This window comes from Trichosurus vulpecula, chromosome 4, assembly GCF_011100635.1.
Source record: "Trichosurus vulpecula isolate mTriVul1 chromosome 4, mTriVul1.pri, whole genome shotgun sequence".
Taxonomy (NCBI): Eukaryota; Metazoa; Chordata; class Mammalia; order Diprotodontia; family Phalangeridae; genus Trichosurus; species Trichosurus vulpecula.
The window spans coordinates 130,371,977-130,395,455 of NC_050576.1; the positions used below are offsets into that span (position 1 = coordinate 130,371,977).

A 23,479-nucleotide genomic window follows, 5' to 3' on the forward strand; every position below is an offset into this window, starting at 1 on the left:
CATTAGCAATTTATATTTTAAACTTTTTTGAAACAAGTTACTCCATAAACACCAAACTGCAATATTCAAAACAAACACTTCAGTCTTCACATTTCTTTAAATGGAAAGCGATAGAACCTTCCACATTTTATATATGAGAAATACTCATATAACTCATATAACTCAGTACCTTCACCCAGTAAGGAGATAGTCAAGGCTAGAAACAAGCTTTTGTCAAACGTCCATCTGGTGCTAAACTTCAGAACAACCGCTAACAAAATTAAAAATCCAGTGATACTGTTATACCTAGGACACTGTACTTCCTGAAAATACATTATCAACAAAAAAAGCATACTGTACACTTAGTACACAGTGCACTGTTCAAAGAAAAATACAAAAACCCTTAGACCCCAGACTTGAGGAAAACATAACGTTCCAAAAGATACGTACAACAGTGGGTCCAAAGTAGAACCAAGTTTGAGCCACTTCCTTTTCCAAAGCATTTCATGACTTACAGAAATCATTATTTATACTTGATTCTCTGGTTTTGTTTCTTTATCTGGATGGAATAAAATAATCTCTTAAGGTCCCTTCTACCTAAATAAATATATTCTAAATATATGAGAAGTAATCAAATTAATACATTTTTACTTTGAATTTTATTTCAACTTGAATTTTATTATAAAAACTTGTACTTAACAAATTTGTGTCCAAAAATGAAAAGAAAAGAAAGATAAGATAAAGTTCATGTCACTCAGAAATCATGTCACTGTGTAGGAAAGTTAGTTTGTTTGCTTTCACCACAAGGAAGATTAAATAGCCTATTTTTCCCTGCCAACACCCCAAGCTCATTTAATGAATATAATATAGACTATATGGTCTATATTATAGACCATGCTATTTTTAATACTGAAAGGAAAGTATTTGTAATAAAAAGAAACTACTTGCATACATCAGTGACTATACAAACATTCTGAAGTGACATCTGACAATTTTTCCCAAAAGAAATATTCAAAAGCTGCAGGTTGCAATGTGCTAGAGGAAAAACAAATCATGATCATAAAATAAGCTATGTTACATATACTTCAAATCGCAGTGTACAAGACACTACAAATCCAAATGGCTCATATACAAAATGTAAAATTAAAAACCCCAACATATTTAAGACACTGGGAACTATTTAACTTTTAACACAAAAATTTCATTTTAACAGAAACCCTTTCACATTTGATGACTTTGCTACCATTTCACCATTAACAGCTAATAATGGACCCCTATAAACTTAACTAGATTTTAAGGCAGATTTTATGCTTCATAAAAACACACTTCTAATGAAATCAAAGAAGAAATACATTTTGAACATGCTCAATTCATATGCAGATGAGGCTTCCAAAGGAGAAAAATAACAATTTTAAAAATAAAATCACAGCAATGAAGTAGAATTTGTAGCTATTGGATACACAAAAGACAGTATAAACTGCAAAAATAAACAGTAGCAAACACAGTGTTTAATTACAAAAGTCAAAAATATACAAAAACATTAGTCCGAAATGGCAAGTTTTCAACCACAGGTTCGCATAAAAAATGTTTAAATAGTGATGTTATTCCAAAAATATATAAATATATATCTCCAAGCTATTTTTACTTATTTGTAATAGTATAAAAGGCAACAGAGAACCTATAATTGAGGTAGCAAAGCCAAATTCACAAACTTTGGATTACAATTACAATCCCTATATTTTCAAAGCATTTTCCAATGCAATATTTAAATGAACTCAGATTGTTTAAAAAACTTTAATTTCATATCAATACATACTTTATAAAACTTTCATAAAAGTATAATTAAAAAATACTGAAAATATTTTTTGTTAAAAGCTATTCCTGGTCCTAAACAAGCAACTGCACACCTCACATTCAAAATACTGTACAGAAAAAAACATGAAGTCACCATATTATACATAAAGTAAGCTATGTATTTACATTTTTAAGTAATTTTAGAATTATAATTAAGCAAGCTATTACTTTTTTTCTTTTCTGTAGGGCCTGCTACTAAATCACTACTTCCTCATACCTTGGTATCCAGCACTGAACACAGAATAGGTTTTAATTTTAACTCAAGGAACTAGTAAATAATAAACATAAATTGAAATTAATGAAAATCCTATCCTAATTGATGAAACAAAAATGTGACTAGCTATTAAACACACTCTGAAACTCAAACACAATCATTTCTATTTTTTAGAAATGAAATCAACTGATCAAACCAGAAATGCAAATCTGAAAAGCTAGGAACCTAGTCCAGAAATCAAATATTCCATTTCTGTTTGGTGCATTTGCCATAAGACTGTTCTCCTCTTTTTATATCTTAAGAATAGGAAAATTTCCAATAAAAAGCTAATTCAAATATCTGTACTCTGATTTTATTTGCCCTTAAGTTTATTAAAACAAATTATGTGAAAATCCTGGCTAATTTCAGTGACTAAATGGTGAATAAACCTAACCTGACAAACTGATTTCTTACATTTTTATGACTCACTATTTGTTCTATTATACATTTCTTTAGAAAACAAAACGAACAAAAAAGAAAATACCTACAGACCCAGTGGGAAGATAAGAGGTATGTTTTGTTTGCAAGGAAGCTAGAACTGCAGAAGCATTTAAGAGTCTAAAACAAAAGAGCTTATTAGTAAATGTAAGGAAATATACGATATGGCACACGTTGACAGTACTTTTCCCATGCCAAACCATATTTCTTCTTACACTGGTGTTCATCACGAGCTTCTCGGTGAATAAGCAAGATGGTGAAATAAATCACATAGATATATGGTAAGATATGATTAAAACCTGTGGAGAAACAGATGGTATATATACATGAAAAATATAAAGACATTCTTCATAATTAGTTCTTATGTAATTATTTTTTTAATTAAATTTTGTTTTATTTTTAATTCCAAAATCTCTTCCTCCCCCACCCACTGAGATGGAAGGAAAAACAAAGCCCATGATGAATATGTACAGTCATGCAAAACAAATTCCCACGTTAGCCATATCCAAAAAGGGGAAAAAAGGTTTCATTCCATAATGAGTCTATTAATTCTCCATCTGAAAACAGCATACTTTATCATAAGTGGTTTGGAATTGTGGTTGGTCACGGCTGATCAGAGTTCTCAAATCTTTCAAAGCTGAGGGTCCTAATACTGATGTTACCATGTACATAGTTCTCCTGATTTCACTTTGTATCAGTTCATATAGGTCTTCCTAAGTTTCTCTAAAATTACCTGCCTTATTTCTTACAGCATAATACATTTATAAAACGTAACTTGTTCAGCCATTCCTCAATTGATGTGTATCCCCTTAGTTTCCAATTTTTTGCCACCACAGAAAGAGCAGTTATAAATATTTTTGTCCATATAAGTCCTTTTCCTCTTTCTTTGATCTCTTTGGGGTAAAGAAATAGTAGTGGTATCAATGAATCAAAGGGTATACCCAGTTTAATAGCTTTCTGGGCATAGTTCCCAACTGCTTTGAAGAATAATGGGTGTACCAATTCAGAGCTAAACCAACAGTGCCTTAAAAAAAGTTTTTCCAAAGCCTCTCCAGCATTTGTTATTTTCTATTTTTATCAATTTAAGCCTATCTCATGAGTGTGAGGTGGTAATTCAGTTATTTTATTTTGAATTTCTTTAATAATTAGTGACTTAGAACACTTTTTTACATGCCTATTGATCGCTTGGATTTCTTCCTCTGAAAACTATATTCAAATCTTTTGCCCATTAGTTGTCTGGGGAACGGCTATTGTAATCTGGCTCAGTTCACGATATATCTTAGAAACAAAACCTTTATCAAAGAAGCTTGATGCAAAGATTTCCTGCCTCTCTTATAATTTTAGCTGCACTGCTTTTGTTTTGTGTAAAAAAAAATTAATTTCATGTAATCAAAACTGTCCACTTTAACTTTCTGTGAAACTCTCCCATCTCATGTGGTCATGAACTCTTTCCCTATCCAAAAATATGACAAATAATTTCTTACATGCTACTGTAATTTGCTTATAATATCACTATGTCTAAATCATGTACTCATTTGGGGCTTATCTTGATATATGGAGTGAGATGTTGGTTTACAACCAAGTTTCTGGCAGATTACTTTCCAGTTTTCCCAACAGTTTTTGTCAAATATTGAGTTTTTACTCCAATAGCTGGTATCTTTGAGTTTATCAAACACTACATTCCTGTGCTCATTTGCTTCTATATATCATGAACAAAATCTATTCCACTGATTTATCTCTATTATTTGCCCAGCACCAAACTGTTTCGAAAATTATGACTTTGTAATCTTGATCATTTTGTTCCTCCAGATGAATTTTATTATTTTTCCTAGGTCTGGTCCTTTGTATGGCACTGACTTAATTTCGGTGTCCCTTCCAATTCAAATCCTATAATCTTGTAATTAAATTTCCCCCCTACCAAGGACTCCAAAAGAATTTTGGTAGGGGGAAGGGTTTGGAGGTTAGAATTAAATGAGGGCAGAGTCAAAATGTTGGGATGAGAGGGAATAAATTGAGTGGTATTGCCCTTTTCATTATATTGACTAAACCTCCCCAGAAGCAATTAATACTTCTTCATTCAAATCTGCCTTTGTATCAAGTGTTTTCTAATTTTGTTCAAAAAGTCCCTATATGGGTCTTGGCAGGTAGACTCACAAGTGTTTGAAATTGTCTGTTACTTATCTTAAATGTCATGTCTTTTATTTTTCTTCCAGCTGGATTTTGTGAGTAATAAACAGAAAGGCAGATGATCTGTGTGAGTTTCTTGTAGATTCTGCAATTTTGCTGAAGTTGTTTCAATTAGTCTTTTAGTTAAATCTCTAGGCTTCTCTAAGTAAATCATATCATCAGCAAAAAGTGATGACTTTGTTTAATCTTTGCCCATATTTATCCCTTTCATCTCCTCTTCCTATTATTGTAGCAAGCATTTCTAGTACAATGAATAAAATGGTAATAATGGACTAAAGTTACTGGAAAGGCTTCTACCTTGTCCCCGTAACAGTATCACACTGGCACTTGGGTTTTGGAAAGGTACATTTTAAGGAAAGCTCTATTTATTCCTATGCTTTCTAGGATTGTTGTTTCATGTTTTTTTTTTATTTATTTAACATATTTAGTTTTCAGCATTAATTTTCACAAGAGTTTGAATTACAAATTTTCTCCCCATTTCTACCCTCCCCCCCACTCCAAGATGGCCTATATTCTGGCTGCCCTGTTCCCCAGTCAGCGCTCCCCTCTGTCACCCCACTCCCCTCCCATCCCCTTTTCCCTTCCTTTCTTGTAGGGCAAGATGAATTTCTACACCCCATTGTCTGTGTATCTTATTTTCCAGTTGCATGCAAAAACATTTTTGTTTGTTTTTGAACATCTGTTTTTAAAACTTTGAGTTCCAAATTCTCTCCCCTCTTCTCTTCCCACCCACCCTCCCTAAGAAGTCAAGCAATTCAACATAGGCCACATGTGTATCATTATGTATAACCCTTCCACAATACTCATATTGTGAAAGACTAACTATATTTTGCTCCTTCCCAACCCATCCCCCTTTATTGAATTTTCTCCCTTGACCCTGTCCCCTTTCCAAAGTGTTTGTTTTTGACTACCTCCACCCCCATCTGCCCTCCCCTCCATCATCCCCATTTTTTTTTATCTTCTTCCCTCTTTTTTCCTGTGGGGTAAGATTCCCAATTGGGTATGTATGGTATTCCCTCCTTAGGCCAAATCTGACGAGAGCAATGTTCACTCATTCCCCCCTCATCCGCCCTCTCCCCTCCTCCCACAGAACTGTTTCCTCTTGCCACCTTTATGGGAGATAATCCATCCCATTCTATCTCTCCTTATCTCCCTCTCTCAGTATGTTCCTCTCTCATCCTTAATTTGATTTTATTTCTTTTAGATATTTTCCCTTCATCTTCAACTCACCCTGTGTCCTCTCTCTCTCTCTCTCTCTCTCTACATGCACATATATATATATATACACACACACACACACTCACACATACACACACACACACACACACACATAGATATATACATACATACACATTCACCCATATATATACCATAAACATATACGTATCCATATTCCCTTCAGCTACCCTAATACTGAGGTCTTGTGAATCATACTTGTCATCTTTCCATGTAGGAATGTCAACAAAACAGTTCACCTTTAGTAAGTCCCTTGCAACTTCTTTTTCTTGTTCTTTTTCTTGATTACCTTTTCATGCTTCTCTTGATTCTTGTGTTTGAAAGTCAAATTTTCTATTCAGTTCTGGTCTTTTCACTGAGAAAGCTTGAAAGTCCTCTATTTTATTGAAAATCCATATTTTGCCTTGGAACATGATACTCAGTTTTGCTGGGTAGGTAATTCTTGGTTTTAATCCTAGCTCCATTGACCTCCGGAATATCGTATTCCAAGCCCTTCGATCTCTTAATGTAGAGGCTGCCAGATCTTGGGTTATTCTGATTGGGTTTCCACAATACTCAAATTGTTTCTTTCTGGCTGCTTGCAGCATTTTCTCCTTGATCTGGGAGCTCTGGAATTTGGCAACAATATTCCTGGGAGATTTCTTTTCGGGATCTATTTGAGGAGGCGATCGATGGATTCTTTCAATTTCTATTTTGCCCTGTGGCTCTAGAATATCAGGGCAGTTCTCCTTGATAATTTCTTGAAAGATGATATGTAGGCTCTTTTTTTGATCATGGCTTTCAGGTAGTCCAATAATTTTTAAATTATCTCTCCTGGATCTATTTTCCAGGTCAGTGGTTTTTCCAATGAGATATTTCACATTGTCTTCCATTTTTTCGTTCCTTTGGTTCTCTGTTTTATAATATCTTGATTTCTCATAAAGTCACTAGCTTCCACTTGCTTCAATCTAATTTTTAAAGTAGTATTTTCTTCAGTGGTCTTTTGGACCTCCTTTTCCATTTGGCTAATTCTGCCTTTCAAGGCATTCTTCTCCTCATTGGCTTTTTGGAGCTCTTTTGCCATTTGAGTTAGTCTGTTTTTTAAGGTGTTGTTTTCTTCAGTGTATTTTTCAGTATTTTTTTGGGTCTCCTTCAGCAAGTCATTGACTTGTTTTTCATGGTTTTCTCGCATCGTTCTCATTTCTCTTCCCAATTTTTCCTCTACTTCTCTAACTTGCTTTTCCAAATCCTTTTTGAGCTCTTTCATGGCCTGGGACCAGTTCATGTTTTTCTTGGAGGCTTTTGGTGTAGGCTCTTGCACTTTATTGACTTCTTTAGGCTGTATGTTTTGGTCTTCTTTGTCAGCAAAGAAAGAATCCAAAGTCTGAGACTGAATCTCGGTGCGTTTTCGCTGCCTGGCCATATTCCCAGCCAACTAACTTGACCTTTGAGTTTTTCAGTGGGGTATGACTGCTTGTAGACTACAGAGTTCTATGTTCCACTTTTGGGGTAGAGGTGCCGGCTCTGCCCCACCAGCACTGCTCCTTCCCCAAGAACCCCCCAACCCAAACTGGGCTTAGATCTTCAGCAGGCTGAGCGCTCCTGCTCTGATCTGCCACTTAATTCCTCCCACCAGGTGGGCCTGGAGCCAGAAGTAACAACAGCTGTAGCTACCCCACCTCCGCTGCCCCCGGGGCTGGAAGCCGAACCGCGAACTTCTTCCACTCCCGCAGCTTTTCCCACTAACCTTCTCAGCAGTCTTTGGTGTTTGTGGGTTGAGAGGTCTGGTAACTGCCGAAGCTCCCTGATTCAGGGCGCTAGGGCATTCTCTGCCTGGTTGCTGGTCTTATTGGTCCATGCCGCTCAGGCTGGGCTCTGCTCCACTCCATTCTCAGCTCCCAGCTCCGTGTGGGATAGACCTCACCCAGAGACCATCCAGGCTGTCCTGGGCTGGAGCCGTGCTTCCCTCTGCTGTTTTGTGGGTTCTGCCGTTCTAGAATTGGTTCAGAGCCATTTTTTATAGGTTTTTGAAGGGACTCGGTACGGAGCTCATGCTAGTCCCTGCTTACCAGCCGCCATCTTGGCTCCACCCCTCCGAACCTCGTTTCATGTTTTTTTTAAACAGGAATAGGTGTTATATTTTGTAAAAAGCTTTTTCTATATCAAAGAAATCAAATTATTTTTGTTGCTTCTGTTATTGATAGGGTCGATTACACTTTTAGTTTTCCTTAATACTGAACTAGCCCTGCATTCGTGCTGTAAATCCAGCCTGGTTATAGTGTGTGATCTTTGTGACATATTGCTGTAATCTCCTTGCTAATACTTTATTTAAATTTTTTTGCATGAAAATCCAATTAGGAAAATTGGACTGTAATTTCCTTTCTCTGTTTTGATTATGGTTTACATATCAAGTCCATCTTTATGTCATAGAAAGTATCTGGTAGGACACCTTTTTTACCTAATTGTTTAAATAATTTATGTACTATTAGAATTAACTGTTTTGTTTTAAAAAAGTTTAGTAAAATTCACTTGTAAAGCTATCTGTGAGGGGGAGAGTTTCTCTTAAAGTTCATTATGTCTTGTTCAATCTCATTTTCTAAGATACAGTTGTTTAAGTATTCTACTTCTAGTTTTGTTAATGTGGGAAATTTATATTTTTGCAAATTTCCATCTATTTCATTTGGATTGACAGTTTTACTGGCAAATAACTGAGCAAAATAACTCCTAATAATTGCTTTTATTTCTTAGTCACTGATTATAAATTCACCTTTTTCATTTTTGATAACAGTACACTTATCCTTTCCACATTGTGACTTTCCCCATTGCAGAAGTTGGCATTAAGAAATTAAATGGGAATTTGCAGAAGTCACAGACAAAACAGAAAAAGTTTAGAAATTCAGAAATGCACAAAATATGTTATAGTATTTGTATAGCACTAACATATTTTATCTTTGAATTCGATAACAATTCAGATTTATCCGGTATGAAGCGAGGACCAAAAAATTTTGACGCTTTTCCAGATCACAGGAATGCCACAAGCCCCTAACTCCCATGATGTGGAAGGGAATAACTCTAATTTGTTTTTTTTTTAAATCTTTTTAAAAATTTATTATCTTATTTTCTGCAGTTATGTGTAAAAACAATTTTTAACATTCGTTTTTAAAACTTTGAGTTCCAAATTCTCTCCCTCCTTCTCCAACCCCCTCATTCAGAAAGCAAGCAATTCGATATAGGTTACATGTGTAAATCATGCAAAACATATCCGTAATAGTTATGTTGTGAGAGAAAACGCAGACCAAAAAAACAAGAAAAAAAGTTGAAAAAAGTATGCTTCAATGTGTACTGAGACACCATCAGTTCTTTGGGGATGGACAGCGTTTTTCATCATAAGTCCTTCACAGCTCATCACCTTACAATATTGCTGTTACTTTGGCCTCGGTATATTTCACCTTTTTATTTATCTATTTTTAGTTTTCAACACTCACTTTTGTAAGATTTTGAGTTCTAAATTTTCTCCCCCTCCCCAAGACAGCATGCAATCTGATACAGGCTACATATGTATGATCATATTAAACATATTTCCACATTAGTCATTTTGTGAAAGAAGAATCAGAACACAAGGGGAAAAACCACAAGAGAAAAAACAACAGAAGGGAAAACAGTACGCTTCAATCTGCATTCAGACTCCATGGTTCTTTCTCTGGATGTGGATAGCATTTTCTATCATGAGTCTTTTGGAACTGTCATAGATCACTGCACTGCTCAGAAGAGCTAAGCCTAACAAAAGCAGTCATTGCATAACGTTGCTGTTTCTGTATACAGTGTTTTCCTGGTTCTGCTCACTTCACATATCAGTTCATGCAAGTCTTTCCAGATTTTTCTGAAGTCTGCCTGCTCACCATTTCTTTTTATGCTTCTCTTGAGTCTTGTATTTGAAGATCAAATTTTCTGTGTTCAGTTCTGGTTTTTTTAATCAATAATGATTGAGAATCCCCTCTATCACTGAATATCCATCTTTTCCCCGAAAGATTACACTTTTTGCCATAGTTGATTCTTAGTTGTAATCCAAGCTTCTTTGCCTTCCAGAATATCATATTCCAGGCCCTGCAAAGCCTTAATGCAGAAGCTGGTAAGTCCTGCGTAATCCTGATTGTGGTTCCATGATAATTTATGGCTGCTTGCAATATTTTCTCCTTGATATGATAATTCTGGAATTTGGCTGTGATAGTCCTTGGAGTTTTCTTTTGGGGGGTCTCTTTCAGAAAGTGATCGGTGGATTCCTTCAATGACTATTATACCCTCTAGGATGCTAGGGCATTTTTCTTAATAGTTTCTTGAAAGATGCTGTCCAGGCTCTTTTTTTTTTTTTGATCATGGCTTTCAGGTAGACCAATTATTCTTAGATTATCTCTCCTGGATCTATTTTCCAGGTCAGCTGTTTTTCCAGTAAGGTATTTTACATTTTCTCCTTGTTTTTTATTTTTTTTATTTTGTTTGATTCTTGATTTCTCCTAATGTCATTAGCTTCCACTTGCTCAATTCTAGCTTTTAACGAATTGTTTTCTTTAGTTAGCTTTTGTACCTCCTTTTCTATCTGGCCAATTCTACTTTTTAAGAAGTTGTTTTCTTCAGAGGATTTTTTTCCCATTTGGCCAACTGTATTTCTTAAGGAATTGCTTTCTACATTTTTGTCCTTCCTTTTCCAAGCTGTTGACTCTCTCCCTTGCATACTTCCATTTCTTTTCCCAGTTTTTGAACTTCCAACCAGGACTGCAACCCAGATCCAAGCATGAGCAAAGCAACAGAGTGTGCCCCAGTGCAAGCAAAAAGACCTCTGTAATCTCCTTCTGACCATCAACCTCCTTACCAGCTGTGGACTGAGAGTTCCAGAAACAGCTGCTGCCACTGCAAATTCAGTGGCTCCCAAGGCCTATTCCTGGTTTGCTGTGGCCATGGCTGTGTTAGTATGGCCTGCGTGCCACTCTCACCCAGGTGCAACAGACCTTCCTCCCAAGTTGTCTTGGGCTGGAAATTTGTTTCACTCTATCTTTTTGCGAGTTCTACTGCTCTAGAATTTGTTTAGTCATTTCTAAAGGTATCTGCAGGGATTTGGGGGAGAGTTCAGGCCGTCTTCTTCCCTTACTGTTACTAACAAAGTCCAAAGTGAAGAAGTAGCCTGGAAGAATGAGCAAATTAAAAAAGGCTATTTATGTAATTAAAATTCTCAGCCATGTTCAAGCCTCCAGACTCAAACCTGGGTCAGGAACTTGCAGAGATTAAGGAGAACAGTGAATAGACCTCTCCCTGAATCATACGGATGTCCATCAATTGAGGAATGGCTAATCAAGTTGTGGTACATAATTGTGATAGAATACTATCACGCTCTAAGAAATAATAAGCAGGATGATTTCAGAACACCTAGAAAGAAATAGATTTAGTGATGCAAAATGAAGTGAACAAAAAGTGAAGTGAGCAGAGCCAGAAGAATATACAATGATCAACTGTGCCAGCTTTGGAGAGGGAAAGACCTGAGTTCAAATCTGGCCTCAGCCTAGGCTGCTGTGTGACCCTGGGCACTTAGCCTGTTTGCCTTAATCCATGGAGAAGGAAGTGGCAAACCACTTCTGTATCTTTGCCAAGAAAACCACACGGACAGTATTGGCATGCTATAGTCCATGGATCACGAAGAGTTGAACACAACTGAACAACACCAATGTTCAAAGACAATTCCAAAGGACTTAGGATGGAAAATGTTATGCAGCTCCAGAGAAAGAACTGACAAAGTCTAAAGGCACACTGAAACATAATTTTTTCACTTTATTTTTCTTCCTTTTTTTTTTGCTAGTATAGAAATGTTTTACATTATTTCACACATATAACTGATATCACATTTCTTGCCTTCACAATGAGTAGGGAAGGATTGAGAGGGAAAGATAGAATTAGGAACTCAAAGGTTTTTTTTTTTAAAAAACTTAAATGTTAAAAGTAAATAAATAATAAATTTAAAATTTAAAAAAAAGTGTTGCTTTAAAAGGCACTCCCTTAACGTCCACTTTCCTAATACAATCTAACACAATATACAATTTTCTCCACAAAAAACAGCTACCCTTGTGCTAGCTGATTTATTTGGTCAGTGAACTAATACCAACAGCAGCTGATTAGAAACTGTTACTTGGGAGCAGCCACATTGCACACTGCAATTAAAATCTATATACCCAACAAACACCTCCAACATTTAGAGCTCAGGAATCTCCCCACCCCACCCTCCAACCACAAAGCCTTTAAGCCAGAGCCTACTTAGTGTTATGGATAAAATTAAGACACACTTGGTTATGTGGTTTCCCTGGCAAGTCCGTTAAGATCAGAAGGGATACTTGTTCAGAAAGCAGTGAGGGTCACAGTGGCAAAAAGAAAGCACACGCTTCAACAGTCCCTGTATGTCACTGCCACAACGTGTATAACTAGTTCTTAATGATGACCAAGTCAACCAGCAAAGTTAGATATTTAATACATTTTAGAAAATTTTTCAACCCCTCCAAAAACAGTGAAATTTCTAAAAATATTCCAGGACTTTGAAGGGTAAATAAGCTTCAGTTATGGAAATTTCACTCATCCAAAACACTTCAAGTATGCTAGATAAGATATCAATACATTTGGTTTCTTCCTAAATGCAAAGCAGGAACAGTCTGAGATACCTGCAACACTTATAAACAAAAATGAAATAGAATCACACTGGATTCGAATTCACATGACCTTTAAGAATAGAATCTATAGATCTTTCATTAAGCCGGGACAACACTAAATTTAACACTCATGTTACAAGTAGTTAAATATCAATGTCTTACCACATGGTAGAGACCAAGACAGAGCCATAATGAGATCACCCAAGTAGTTGGGATGTCGAACAAAACCCCACCAACCAGACACTAGAAGATTCTTTCCACTTGAAGTATGAATAACTTTTAGATCTGTGTATAAAGAAATATTATACATTTCATATCAAGCATATAAGCACATGTAATTTTGGTATGTAAAAATAATCATTTTATCTAATCAATACTTACGTGCCAAATTAGGATCATTGGGGTTTTTCCGAAATGCATTTTTCTGAGAGTTTGCACAACGGAATACTGTATATCCTGAAACTAAAATTTAAAAATAAAAAAAATTCTCATTTAAATAACTTTTTAACAAACTCAAAAAGCTTTCAAAAATTTACTGTTGCCATCTTCCCTTAGTTATGTCAATACTTAAACCCTTGGAATCAAAGATAGACAAGGACTGTAATGAATACCATTCTACAATGAAGATTATGGTATCCAAATTCCAATACATAGCCTCAATCATTTGATCGAGTTTTTAGTAAGACCAAAATATGATTTCCCTCCCACTTCCAAGGATCAGCTAGTTTTAAAGCCATTATGTATTGAATTTATTAATGCTGATTCAACTTCAGGCTTGAATAAATTCATAATAAAAGGTTATTTTAAGCTAGCTGTTCTCACATTATTAATACTCAATATATTTTTAAGAAGTTGAAATAATTTCCCTCCCCTTCTATTTTTGGTAAAATTATGCAGGGTTGACAAAAGTAAGTGAAGCCCACTAATGAGCCAAACTAACTCAATTTGACATTTATTAAATGCTTGCCATTCTGAACAAAAGGAAGTACAATAGTAAGATACTGTCCCTACCCCCAAGGCCTTTGAGAAGAGGCATTAAAAATACAACAGAATGTATATAAATACAAAGTACTGAATTTGAATTTGAATTTTTACTAGTTCTACCTCTCATAAATAAATCAATGGGATAATACTAGGAACAAATATTTAAGTAGTGTACATATATAGTGTTGTAAAAACATCGTTAGTCTGCCTGAATAATCAACCTGTAGATAATCTAGGGCTGGATATTTCCTTATAGACTCTAAACACGTGCACTTTGCAACCAACTTCCATGTATTATCTCACTGGAGCTTCACAAGGGGCCTATGTTGTTGGTATTATTTATGAACCCCATTTTTAGGTAAGGAAACTGAAGATTAGAGGTATGGCAAAGGTACAGAATTGGAACTTTGGACTTAGAATCAGTTAAGATGGGGGTTCATATACTTTCAGCACTTAATAACTATGTGATCATGGGCAAATAATTTATCCTCTCTGAGTCTCAGTTTTCTCAGCTGTAAAATAAAGACTAATAGTAATAAATTGTTAATCCCTACCTTCAGGACTGTAAGGCTCAAATACTGCATTTGTAAAGTGCTTTGAAAACTTAAAAATGATATATTAAAAAAGCTTGCCATAGTCACGAAGTGAAGCAAGCTTTGAAGGCAGGATATGAACCCAGGTCTTCCTAATTCTAAGTTCAGCTCCCTAACCACTATGTCAGGATGTCTCTCTACTGAATATCTCTTTAGCCCCAGTCCCAACTACTGAATTCCATATTTCAAGGCCTAATTAAAATGCTAACTTTCTATAAGTCTTCTTTGATCATCCCTCTCCCCCTCTACACCAAGTAATCTCTTCCTTGGACTTACAGTATTCCTCAATACAACCTGTAATTTGTATTAAAGGCATTTATGCACATGTCTTACCTTCCCTACTAGACTATACACCCGAGGGCAGAGCTTGCCTTATTCATCTCTGTGTCTCCTACAGTTTGCATATAGCAGGTTTTAAAAAGTACTTGCTATTGAAAGCTGAAATGTTATTAATACACTTCTCAAAAACACTTGCAAAAAAGCTAATGGTCCAAATATGAAATACCTACCTTCCCTGAAGGCAGGTATTCATTTCTGCCTTAAACTATTGGGCATTTTCAGTAATTGACAGATGCTATGAACAGACAAATATTATGGCACAATAAATTCTATACATAATAATTAACACTGAACAAGTAAAATTGACTTACGTTTTAAAGCAATAATAATGGATGCAAAAAGCCAAGAAACTTCATTAGGATGACTGACTAAATAAAAGGCTTGTAGACTATAGACAAACGGCACCCACACCAAATCTCCAAATGCTAACATGAACCCAAATCCATCATGTATAATGTCCATAGTTGTCAACAAAGCCTCCTAAAAATACAGTAGGGAAAAAGACATAACTAAACAAAAATTTACCCCTGAAAAGGACTGACAAGCTCTAATAAAATTAATATAATGACAGTAATCAGGTAAATTATGTCACCTTATGAGTAAATTCTGTCAGTTAAGGAGTCATATTCAATTGGATTTTAAAAATTATAGTGACCTGTCATATGACTTCAATTATCTGCAACAGGCAAGAACCAAAAAAGAGGCGAAAAAGATGTCACAAAATCCTTACACTAAAGCCATGAACTTTAACTGAGAGCCCCATAAATCACTATGCAGAGCCTATTTTTAACAATCTTTTAATCTTGTCTCCCTCCTCACCCAGAGATTCAGCCTTTCAAGTCAAGAGTGTTTTATACACGTCTTCTCATGTCTCAATATGATCATCAGGAAATAAGCATTTGTTAAGCACTATTATGTACCAGAAACTGTGCTAAGTGCATTATAAATATTATCTCATTTTAGTCTCACAACAATTTTGGGAGGTAGGTACTATTTTTATCCTTAGTTTACAGATGAGGAAACCAAGGCAAATAGTGCTATGAGTGATTTGCCCAGGGTCATACTGCTGGTGAGTTATTTGAGAGCAAATTTAAAGTGGGGTCTTCCTGACTCCAGGCCGGTGCTCCACTGCACCAACTAGCTTCCTCACTCAAAGAGATGACAGTTCACAAGTATAGGAGCTAATTGTCCTACCTCCACATTAACCAGAATCATAGAATTTAAGAACCCTCAGCTGCTGACACAGTGAATAGAGTACTGGGCTTGGAATCTGGAAGACCTGAGTTTAAATCCAGTCTCAGGCACTTAATGGCTGTGTGACCCTGAGCAAGTCACTTAACCTTCATTTGCCTCTGTTTTCTCAACTCTAAAATAGAGGTGATAATAATAGCACCTACCCACCAAGGCTGTTGTGAGGATCAAATGAGGTATCTGTAAAGTGCTTAGCACAGCACCTGGCACACAGTAGGCACATTTAATGTTTATTCCCTTCCCTCCATCTAGTCCAAACCTGGGAAAGTATAAAGAACAATGTCTCTGGAGTCAGTGGACCTGGGTGGAAGCCCTAACTCTGAAGCTGAATGACTTTACGTATGCCATCACCTTCCTGGGCCTCAGTTATCTCCATCTATAAAATGAGGGGGCTGGAATAGATAACAGCTAAGGTCCACTCCAGTTCTTGACTCACAATCCTATGAACTTTATTCAATAACAAAAGAATAGGTAAAGGAGAGAGACTGTATGTTAAGAAGATATATTTGAAAAATTTAGGAAACCAAAAGGGGAAACATGGTGGAGAGCATCTGGACAAGATTCAAGAGATGGAGAAGTGGAAGCATTATGTGGTGGCAGTTACACAAAGATAACACCTGGAAGCTCCAAGGAAGACTTAGACCAGCATGGTCTCAGGGAAAGATCTCAAATGTGGTATGAAGTTATGTTAATAACAGTGATGGAGAACTTCAACCACCGGGATCTAAGAAGAGTAAGGGAAAAAGAGCCCTAACACCAGCTCCACCACAAAGGTAAAGAAGTGCTAGGACCTTTCAGCAGAATCTGTCTTCTTCTTTATCCCCATTTCAGAGTCTTCTAGGTAATAGCAGAAAAAATAGTAAGTCATGATTGCCTATGAGCTTTCTCTATTGCATTGCTGTCTCACCATCTACCACAAAGCAATCTGGGACTTTTCTTAACAAAACAAAAAGGTCCATAAATTCATCATTAACTGGCATCATCTTAAGTGTCAGAAACCCTTCTAGCCAGGATATTTCATTGTTTAGGCCTTTTGGTCACATCGTGTATCTTCCCCCTGCATCTATAAAGCCTCTCCTAACTCAAGCTTTCACTAATATCCCTTTCCTCTGAACTTCAAAAGGATTTTATGAAGCTTTTCAATTACATTCCAAATTACATGTTATATATCACAATGTTAACTGCTGTTTTGTGTGCCAGTCTCCAGGATAAAAATTAACAAATTAATTGTTACTATCATAACCCACTATCCCTTCCATACAGCCTGACCAGCTTTTCCTGCCTAAATTATGACTATCTGTATCTCTTTCAAGAGGCCTTTACCCTACCATCTCCTACTTCTAGCTCTCTATTCCCTGAACTCCACCTTGGACAATGTTAGGATGAAGAACTCAATCAGGGCTGTCCAAAATGCGGGCCCACAGTGCAAATTATGCGGCCCGCCTACAAGCATAGAAATTTACATAAATGCTTTAGTAAATGAATCCGAGCTACCACAGAGCTCTCACTAAAATGGCAAATCAAAATATATTGTCTATTGTTTCAATAAAAACCCAAGGTTGGACAGCCCTGAACTAGATATAAGAAAAAAATTGGTTTTCAAAACCCCAGAAATTTAATTCTTGTGCTTTTGTTCTTGTTTTATCTGCTTCTAGGCTCATCTCAGCTATTGAAGAATTAAATATTCATTATTTAAAGACAAGATCATGTAAGAATTTTCCCATGGTTTCTTGGGAGACTACTTACTCTCTACACATATTCATCCGCAAAGCAATTGAAGAGATTAGTGGACATCAACAATACACACTTAACATGAAAATTCCTAAATGAGGCCCAAGCATTATTATGAATACTATTTCCGGAGAGATGTGGAAGATGGATGAAATCGAAGCACTGCGAAGAGCAGGGCAAAGAGTGATGCTATACGCCACTTTCTTACCAGTAGGCCATGCTATTTCATTCTGGTTAATTTAATCTGCCCTACCTAACTGTAAATTACTTGAAGGCAAGAATCATGTCTAATATTTCTTCTGTATCTCCTAAAAGCACTATAGTAAGACAGGGTATCTAAGTGAAATTTCAGAGTGTAAATGATGAGAGAGTAAACTAAAATATTTGGGTATGCAGTCAGAGATTGCATAGAAATATATAAAAGCAGACCATCTAGGATGGAAAGGCTTCCTGGCACCTAGAAGACTGATGCTGACAGCAAATAGGGTTAATGAATGAACAGCAGCAGTAGGTTGGGAGAGCAAGAGTAAACATCAGAGAAGCCCACATCAACAGACCTTAAAAACATCCCACAGATGATATTAGTGTTATATTCAGAAACATTAACATATTCTTAAATTCTCTCATAGTGGGAACAATTACCTCATTCCAAAGAGCATCCACCACATATAAAAGCTGGAAACTGTTAACCAATATCATTGCTAAAGATGGGGTTTGACGCTGTTGGACTTTCATCTCTGCCAAAAGCATTATTAAATTAATAACAACCTAAAAGAAGAAATGCAGGGGAAAAAAGTATAAATGAATAAAGATAAAAGGGTAAAAAAGTTCTACTCTCACTCCCACTTAAAGTATCTGAAACTTGATATATGGTTCCTCCATGCACCATGCAGATCACAACTCCTCTGACTTGTTCAACAGTTGTTGAAAGCTGCTGTTCCCACATTACCTTGTGACCAACCCAATGGTGGACTTTCCCAAATTTTAATAGGCTGGTCTTCAGATAACCAAAATGGTGCACTGCAGAGTTCATGCCCAAACCTTTACAATCTGCTTGGCACAGCTTAGCTTCCATAGGCATAACTCTCAGGAAACCATAATCTCCATGCCATGATGAGGCATCATAGGAGAACTTTTGTGGAAGACTTTCATATTTAAATGAAAATGTGGGCAATAAAAAGCACAAAGAAAGAAAATTTGTAAATCTCCTACTTAAACAAATGCACACACCCAAAGAGCAGAGCATCTTAAATTACTAGTTTCCATGTGTAACCTGTTAACATCAATCATCTAATTTTCCATGACTAAATTTAGGAAAAAATTTACAATTACAGTAAAATAAAGCATCAGCTTTCTAGTTTATTGTTTCTTGGGTTTTTTTTTAATCTTAATACAAGAACCTGATCATCTATGTTACTAATTTTAAGAAAGGACTAACCCAACCAATCAATCCTGGACGCAATTCACAGAAATATTTGAGGTCAAAATGCCCAATTCGTGGATTTAATTCACGGCCAATAAAGAAATCATAGACAATATTTCCTGCAAAAGAAAAAGTATTTTTCAAAAATTATTTCAGCCCCAATCATGAAACTAAATTTTCAGCACTGTGTAGTTGAAATTATTTTTTTAAACTATTCACTGAGTCAGGATTTGAAATAAAATTATTCATAAATTGCAATGCTTATTAGACAAGAATATGTAATTAGTATATTAGAAAGTATGCCTTGAATCTGAATACCTGGTTCCAAATTCCAACCTTCCACTTGGTATAACCCTAGACAAGTCATTTAGCCATTCTAAGCCTCTATTTCCTCATCTGTAACATGCAGGAATTAGATCAAATAACGTGTGAAAACCTTTCTTGCTCTAAATCCTAGGACCCTATAAGTAAGTTACTAAAAATGGTGCAATGACATTAAATACCTAAGCTGGGAGAAAGGAAGGAGAAAAAATAACAAAGAATTAAAGAGCGGGTATTTCTATTCTTTCTTAAAATTTGTTTCCCATCTTTGCATTTCAAAAAGCCCAACCCCCTAAATGTTTTGAAAATTACTACTTGCATCAAGTAGCAGAGTTCACAAAATTCTACATGAAGCCAAATTAAAAAAAAAATTTTAAAACATGCTCACCTGATTTTCCAGGAGATAGCTCATCTTTGGATGCTTTCAAGGACCGGACATAGAGATAAATACTCAAGGCTACAGAAAAAACCGTGGCTGCAACTGCAAACTGAAGGAAGTGATCATACACATAACAGAGCTCTATGCCCCAGTACAGAGATGTTCCAATGACTACAGATGTCAGAATAAAAGCATAGAATCCTTTAAAAAGAAAAACAGTAGGCAGTTAATTAAATGAGACAAAAATCATTCAAACTGTTACAATACTGAAGATTTTAAAAACTTTTAGTCTTTACCATATAGTCACTAAATATAGTTAGTCAAGACTTTCTGAGCGTACAAAAACCATGTGATGATACTTATCTGAGAACATGTAAGAATATTAACACTACCAACTATGTTGGAAAGCTGGGAGTAATTTGCTCTTTGGGGAAGACAAATAAGAACCAAATTAATACAATTATCGGTAAATGTTTAAAGCCTTCAAAATTTGAAATAATTATTTAATCTTTAGACTGAGTTGCTACTTCTCAGAGCAAAATCACTGAGTTCATCAGAAACATAACTGAAATTTCTTTAAGGTTCTAGAAGCCAAGTTTCCAAAACCATTAATACAAATATGAATACCTTGAATCTTGCTTACTGTGACAAAGACCTCACACTATCTACCTAGCCAGCCCCAGCTAGCTGACCACACCATCATCCTACCGTACTACCAGACACATTTCCCACCTCTTGCTCTGGAAAAAGCAAAGCAATCTAGTCAATACAACCATTGCTTCGGGAAAGGGCCGCTCTTCATCTCCCTGATTTCACCCTTCCCCCATCTAACAGCTTTTTGTGTTATCTCCTCCATTAGAATATAAGTTCCTTAAGAACAGGGATTGTGTCTCTTTTGTATTTTTATTCCCAAAGCGCAGCATAATGGCCCATACGTAATTAAGGTGAAATCAGCTGGGAGGAGAGGGGAGGTTAATGTTTTAATGGAATTTTATGGTAACTTCTTTTATAAAAAATGCTTCCGTGAAAGCACAGTCAAGAATCATCCTTCCTGTGTCCATTTTCAAAATCTAGATCCTTTTTCAAATGGGGTTTAGGTAAAACTGGGTAGACTTTTTAGTTCTAATCGTACTTTGCCTAGTCTTTACTACATATGGTACTTGATGAAGTGACAGGTATAACATAGCTATTCTCTTTCCTAACTTCTGTGTAGGTTAGAAATAAAGGATTTATTCAAAATTAAATATAAGCAGAATTGTTTGCCGAATTCTTTAGTCATTCATTCTTAATATAATCCTATAAATTGGTATTTTACTCACTGAATAGGCAAAGAAATGAAAGTTAAAGTTTTAGTACTCTGCTCAACCTCGAGAATAATGGCTCTTGTAAGAATAAAGAAAAGATGATGTTACTTAGAAAAATATAAATTGGCACTCAGAGAGAAAACCCCTAAAATGCTTGTGTCAAGAGAACTGGTAGCCAAAACTAAAACAATGCAATTTAACAAATTTCCAAAAACAGGCAGGCATAGTCTTGTAGTGAAGACAGTATCCCAATGAGATTAAATCCAGCCCTGAGTACCCTACTATTATTCTGAGGATTATAGGAATAAACATATTGATTGTAAGTTCCTGGACAGCAAAAGCTCCTATTACATTTCTTTTTCGCATTTGTTCATATGTACACAGATGTTTAATAAAGATTAGCTGAATGAGTGATTTTGAATTTCTTTTAAGTTTATAAATTATACTAAAATAAGCAGGAGAGACCGATGAGAATTAAATTTATATAATGAAATTATCAAGTAGGGGGGAAGCACCTATAGTCTAGTAAAAAAAAAAGATGGGGACAAATATAAATATACACGTGTGTATGTATGTATAGACACACATATAAATACACATAAAATATTGTACTGTGTATATACATATGTGTATATATGTATGCATGTACATACATATGTGTGCAGACATATATACATGTATAGATAAAAATATAAAAGGTATACTTACGAACAAACTATAATACTCTGAATGTCATTAACCAAAACTATAGTTGGACTTAGGATTACTGACATGAAGAAATTTCTGCAAACCAGACCCAGACCAATACTTAGTTTCAGCCAAGACTTTCTCATCCATTTACACGATGTAACTGCTTACATCTTGTAGAAGTGAACCTGAAAATTTAAGAGCCCGCTAAGGGTATTATATGTGCAATCAGAGGCCCTGGGTCCAAATTCTGGCCATCCTACTTATTACCTAAGTGACCCTCGGCAAGTTACAGTTTCCTTCCCTATAATATGATGCTGAATTAGATGAACTCTAAGGTCTATCTCTCAGTTCCCAAGCTATGATCCTATAACACAACTATGTTTATTGAACATACTAGTGGCAGATGCTATACATATCAAAAGCAGAACTGTTTCCCTCAAAGGGGTTTGCCAGGTATTAGAGAACGGGCGGGAGACAATGATTCGTATACAGAAATTACTAAAAGTCAAGAAAAAAGCACAAGAGAAAACAGTGTTATAAAGAATCTGAGGGAGAGATCATTTATAACTGGGATATCACGACAATTAATATGGACTGAATTGCCCTGGGTTCTTGGAGGCAATGATGGACAACAGGTCCTGGAAGGCCCATGAGTCTGGAAAGGCTCCAAGGATAAATCTGATCACATTCTTCAGTCAAACTAAATGCGGAAAAGGTTTATCACCAAGACTGCATTGAACAATAAATTTTCTTTTGGCCAAAGAAAATCAAGAAGTTCATTTACTAAGGCATGGAGGGGAGGCAGTTTGTATCCAGGCCCACGCTCACCAAACCAAGGACTCAGGGAAGGTGGGAGAAACCTAATAACCTTTCTACGCTACAAAGATATAATTTGTCAATCATTGTTCTGATGAAAATAAATACCACATCCAAGCAACAATACAATTCTAGAAGTACCTAATTTGTCATGTGAGTAAATAGTTTAAACTCTAGAAGTGCATATATATTTTACATGAAACATTTCATGTGCCATATTATAAACTAACCCACCTACAGAGTAGAGGCCTCTAAATTATAACTGTATTAATTCAACAAAAATTACCATTTAATCTATACTTTAGTCTTCTTCCACTATAAAGAGGTGTTCCTTCTACTACCTTAGGAGAAAGAAAAAAAAATTATTAAAAGCATGCATATCACCTAAAATTAAAGGTAATAAAAATAGCCCTCATCAAACCTGCCTCTTTCAAACCCACTTTTACAAATGCTTTACTTTTCTTATGTCCTTATTTATGACACTACTCCTTATCATCCCCATCCCTCAGAGGCTTTTCTAACTTTTTTTTAACTGTAAATTTTCTTTATTTTATCCCTTTTCTTCACCACTATATTCGATGAGTCCTATTGATTCTCACTCCAAAATGCTTTTCCCAATCACGTTTTTTCCCAAATATCAGACAAAGCTAGTCCAAGACTTTATTACTATATACATAAACTACATAGCAACAGCTTCCCTAAATTTTCTCTCCCTCCAGTCTTTCCCCCTTCTCAACTATTCTGCACACCATTACCAGATTTTTCCAAATTAGCACCACTTTCACCATGCTACTACCCTACTCAAAAACCTTCACTGGCCCTCCAGTGCCCATAGAACAAAAAACAAAACAAAACAAAAAAACACCACTCCTTTCATTCATATTCAAGTACCCCTAAAATATGTACCCAATCAATTCAACCAAAATTCAAGTGTTTCAACTTATCAATTAGGCCTTTTCCAGATTACTCATGGTGCAATGAGAAGAACACTAAATTTGGGAGCCATGGACCCGGAACTCTAATCTTGACTTCACAACTT

At 35.8% G+C, this 23,479-nt stretch overlaps 1 protein-coding gene across 1 annotated transcript in view; it reads right to left on the bottom strand.

Annotated features, from left to right (window-relative positions):
* Window positions 1-619: 619 nt before the first annotated feature.
* LBR (lamin B receptor) overlaps window positions 620-23,479 on the bottom strand; it is a 42,946-nt gene continuing 20,086 nt past the window's right edge. Inside the window, exons 7-14 of the mRNA XM_036756400.1 lie at window positions 22,727-22,781; window positions 19,640-19,831; window positions 18,946-19,049; window positions 18,150-18,275; window positions 14,837-15,005; window positions 12,991-13,071; window positions 12,772-12,894; window positions 620-2,823 (exon numbers count right to left, since the gene is read on the bottom strand). Coding sequence (XP_036612295.1) covers window positions 2,663-2,823; window positions 12,772-12,894; window positions 12,991-13,071; window positions 14,837-15,005; window positions 18,150-18,275; window positions 18,946-19,049; window positions 19,640-19,831; window positions 22,727-22,781 — 1,011 coding nt within the window. The 3' untranslated portion in view covers window positions 620-2,662. The remainder of the gene's footprint in view (window positions 2,824-12,771; window positions 12,895-12,990; window positions 13,072-14,836; window positions 15,006-18,149; window positions 18,276-18,945; window positions 19,050-19,639; window positions 19,832-22,726; window positions 22,782-23,479) is intronic.